The sequence below is a fragment of the Ananas comosus genome, linkage group 7 (genome assembly GCF_001540865.1).
Source record: "Ananas comosus cultivar F153 linkage group 7, ASM154086v1, whole genome shotgun sequence".
Taxonomy (NCBI): Eukaryota; Viridiplantae; Streptophyta; class Magnoliopsida; order Poales; family Bromeliaceae; genus Ananas; species Ananas comosus.
The window spans coordinates 1,487,241-1,491,625 of NC_033627.1; the positions used below are offsets into that span (position 1 = coordinate 1,487,241).

A 4,385-nucleotide genomic window follows, 5' to 3' on the forward strand; every position below is an offset into this window, starting at 1 on the left:
CTACCCGCTTGGTTTATTTCATTTAGAAATAAACTTAGTTGGAAATGTGAATCAACTAGTATTCGAACTTGGGTCTCGAATACCAACCACCAAGTTCTTTGCCGTTTGCTCTAGGGATGGTTGGTACAGTATAAGCTCTTTAGATCCTTCATTCTACTGAATATTCAATTAAAAAATAAAAGTAAAAACCTCTTACTGAAATTACAAAATAAATTAATCTAATGTGTTTACAGTTTACACTTCTCTTTCTGGATACCCAACTACGAAATAATGAAATGAGAAAAACAAAAACAAAAGAAAAAAAGAAAAAAAAAAGAAGGGTTCGTGTCCATCCACGTCGTTACCATAGCCAACCAACGGCTAAAAAAGATTTAAAATGGAGCGGCGTTTCCCATTAAGGATTTGGGCCCTCCCCAATACAAAGCTCACATAGAGAGGGAGAGAGGATCGAAACCACACCAAGCTCACTCCTTTCACCATTCACCCTCCTCCTTGGATCCTCTCCTTCAACTGGGTCTCTCCATTTGATCCCATTCTCTCCCATTTTGAGCTAAATTTGTGGTTTTTATAAGCGCATATTGCGTGTTCGAGCTATGTCCCGTTCGGTTCTATGGGCGGTTTCGCCAAACGAAACTGGTGGGAGATGCTCTCTCCACCGCCACCTTGTATTCGGGAAGGGGAGGAGGAAGAGGAGCTGCGTCGGGGGACGCGTTTCCCCGAGCTCGGTCTCCGTTTCCCCCAACGGGCTCGCGGCCTCGGCGAGCTTGGTGGCGCCGCCGCCGCCGCCGCGGTCGGCGGAGGAGTTGGTGTACGACGTGGTGCTGAAGCAAGCCGCGCTCGTGAGCGACGGCACGAGGCCGAGGCGAGCGCCGCTGCCGCCGATGTTGGCGGTGGACGACGACGCCGCCGCTGCGCCCATGTACTGGAATTTGCTGAGCGAGGCGTACGATCGCTGCGGAGAGGTGTGTGCGGAGTACGCCAAGACCTTCTATCTGGGTAATGCTCCATTTGGACTCCCAATTCAATTTTGAATTCGCAATTACTAAGTTTGTCGGATGTCGGATCGATCTTTCGAATAATATGGCATCAGAGTCGGTCCGAACTCTCGTCTATCATTTACCTACAGTAACAACAGTCTCCTGATTCCAGATAGGGTGATATGTTTCTCATATTTTCATTAGGAGTTTGGAAAAATAATTTTTCTAGTTTTAGATTTTCTATGAGTTTTTAAGTCAAGATGCATATGTTTCTGTATTTTTGTTATTTAACTTTCTTTTCTTTTCACTTATTAACTCTAGTATGTTTGCAGACCTTAACAAGCCAGATATAAAGTGTCCTAATATCAGTGCATATACCTTTACATTAAACTTGTCACATAAGCAGTGAAATTAACTATGATGTACTCATCTTACAGGCAATCTCTTATATGACTATTTGCGGTAATTTTCAGGAACAAAGCTTATGACTCCTGAGAGGCAAAGAGCTGTTTGGGCAATCTACGGTACGACCATCTATTATTTTGATGTGAAAATCCTGCTAATCCAGTTAGATGTAGGTGCCAATATTTTGGTGTGAAAAAACTCATATTAGTTCACAACTACTAACAGAGGTAGTTAGGGTCCACTTTGTTGCAGTAAAGTAATCGAGGATGTCGATAATTGTAGAAGAGTTTATGCATTCATGTGCAGAAACTGGAAATATTCGATGTACATGTGGCTAATCATTTGACCGTCCCGTCATATATATAGTTTCTTTATTTACTATAGCAAGGACATAATTTAATATCCTTTGTTCTCATAATTTCCGTTCTTTTGTTCAGTGTGGTGCAGGAGAACAGATGAACTTGTTGATGGGCCTAATGCTACCCACATAACACCCACCGCCCTCAACCGGTGGGAGAAGAGATTGGAGGATCTATTCGATGGTCGGCCTTATGATATGTATGATGCAGCTTTATCAGATACCGTCTCAAAATTCCCTGTTGATATTCAGGTAAAATCCAAAAATCTTTCAGAAAATGGTGATTAATTACGCCGTTCTCTTAGATAAATAAACCAAGGATCCTATATTTCTGTATCTTCATCTTTTCTTATTTTTCACAGCCTTTTAAGGATATGATTGAAGGAATGAGATTAGACCTGGAGAAATCAAGATATAAAAACTTCAACGAGCTTTACCTGTACTGCTACTATGTAGCTGGCACAGTCGGGCTAATGAGTGTTCCAGTGATGGGTATCGCTCCGGATTCAAAGGCCACGACGGAGAGCGTTTACAATGCAGCTTTGGCACTTGGGATCGCTAATCAGCTGACTAACATACTAAGAGATGTTGGAGAAGAGTGAGTTTCCAATCCGTGTACGAAATTGGTTTTGATTGGTTTGTCCATAAGGAAAGAAACATGTTACTGACTTTTAGTGAGCTCTGATTAGTTTATTGTTACATCACAAAGATCATAGTCGACAAGCCCAAACTTTTGTCGCTAATGAAGTTCTTGGAGATAATCTTTTGTATAATAAAGCTCTGTTTTGCTTGTCTTGGCTTATTCGCAGTGCGAGGAGGGGAAGAATATACCTTCCACAAGATGAATTGGCGCTAGCAGGTTTAACTGAAAACGACATTTTCAGAGGGAAAGTGACCGATAAGTGGAGGAGTTTTATGAAAGGTCAGATTAAGCGGGCACGGATGTTCTTTGATGAGGCCGAGAAGGGCATTCCTGAGCTAGATTCAGCTAGCAAATGGCCGGTGTGAATTTTTTTTTTTTTAAAAAAAATTCATTACTTCAATTAGGAGTCATTTGTATCACTCTGACTTTATTTGGCAATGTGTATTACAGGTTCTGGCATCGTTAGTGCTATATCGGCAGATCCTCAACGCGATCGAAGCAAACGATTACGACAACTTCACTAAGCGTGCATACGTAGGGAAGGCGAAGAAGCTAGCCTCCCTACCCATAGCATATGCCAAAGCACTTCTGGGTCCTTCAAAGTTTGCTTCTTTGTTGTTATAGTAGAGCTTCTCATTATAGATGTTTGCAGTGCCCACAAAAGCGTATATTGCAATCTTATTGATTGTTTCCACATAGGGAAATATACCACAATCCTTTACAGTGGCAAAGTAGATGAAAAAAGAAAGATATTTTGCAGCGTTTTAATGTGTAGTAGTCCCCTATGGGGCCAATATACTTTGTTGGTAATGCAAGTAGAGAATTTTTTTAAAAAAAATTTGAAGTGTTGAGCATTGTTTCCATCAAAGCAATGAATAAAGTTTATATTAGAATGATGTGCTCACTTGATTCTAATATCAAATATACAAGAACAATGTCTATATGGTTAAGAACAACCACAAGGGCATGCTGATTTGGACAAGTGATCTCTATTGTAAAGGACAAATTGTGTAGTTCTCCTCAACAGCTCTTTCCAAAAAGTAATGTGCAATATAAGTCCTCCTCAGTATTCGGCTCTCCCACATGCTTTTATATTGAGAGCATTAGGGGTTGTTTGGTTCCAAAAAACATCTCAGGGAATAGTTTTGTAGCTATTTTCGAAAAAGAAAATTTTACAAATTTTATGAAATAATCTTTTTTTGAATTTTTTTTATTCAAAAAAGCGAAAATTATGAAAACACGATTTTTCATCAAGAACTTTTTTTTTTTGGTTAGAAAATAGTTTTTCACATATCTATGTACAAAAAATCATTAATTTTGGATATTTATACTTTAGTCATCAAGCAGCTGCAAAGATCAGTTAGTGCTAAAAAATCTAAAAGGGTTTCTATGTAGATTGTAAAATTTCTATACTCTATCTGCTGTAGCAGTCCATGTAATAATTTCTCAGTTAAGTGATCATACATATTCAGTCAAGATATGATTTTTTCGATCCCACCGAGAAATTAATGGTGAAGTACATCTCTTCATACTTCCCCTTGATTTGATTGATGGTGCATGTTCAGTCAAAATATGATTTTTCTGGTTGTGCCATAAAAATGGTTTTCTTTTTTAGAGAAAGATAGTATGCTACTCGCTTCGTTTATTTCATTTAGAAATAAACTTAGCTGAAAATGTGAATCAATTAGGATTCGAATTTGGGTCTCGGGTACCAACCATCAAGCCCTTTTGCCACTTGCGCTAGGGACGGTCGGTGTGCCACAAAAATGGTGAAGCACAGCTCTACATGCTTTCGGCCCAGCTTACATTTGATACGGCCTAACAAAGTATAGGCCGACCCAGAGTTGATGCTTGGTCTTGGGCGAGCTGAGGCCCCAAAGATATAACTAAAATTTGAAAAAAAAAAAAGAAAAAAAGAAGTAAAATAACAAGGGTATGATGACTGATTAGGAAATACATTTATAATAAGTAACTTTGATGCAAAATAAAAAAGAAAAGAAGA

At 39.3% G+C, this 4,385-nt stretch overlaps 1 protein-coding gene across 1 annotated transcript; it reads left to right on the forward strand.

Annotated features, from left to right (window-relative positions):
• Positions 391-3,273, forward strand: LOC109713463 (phytoene synthase 2, chloroplastic-like). Its single transcript, XM_020237560.1, has 6 exons — positions 391-996; positions 1,451-1,501; positions 1,820-1,992; positions 2,103-2,338; positions 2,550-2,742; positions 2,834-3,273. The coding sequence occupies exons 1-6, from the start codon at positions 594-596 to the stop codon at positions 3,005-3,007; spliced, it is 1,230 nt and encodes a 409-aa protein (XP_020093149.1). The 5' UTR covers positions 391-593; the 3' UTR covers positions 3,008-3,273.

Excerpts from the sequence above, each read along its gene's own strand:
- LOC109713463 (XM_020237560.1), top strand. The coding sequence starts at position 594 with ATGTCCCGTTCGGTTCTATGGGCGGTTTCGCCAAACGAAACTGGTGGG. Across the intron at positions 997-1,450 it reads CGCCAAGACCTTCTATCTGG|GAACAAAGCTTATGACTCCT; the intron begins GTAATGCTCCAT and ends GGTAATTTTCAG. Across the intron at positions 1,502-1,819 it reads AGCTGTTTGGGCAATCTACG|TGTGGTGCAGGAGAACAGAT; the intron begins GTACGACCATCT and ends TCTTTTGTTCAG.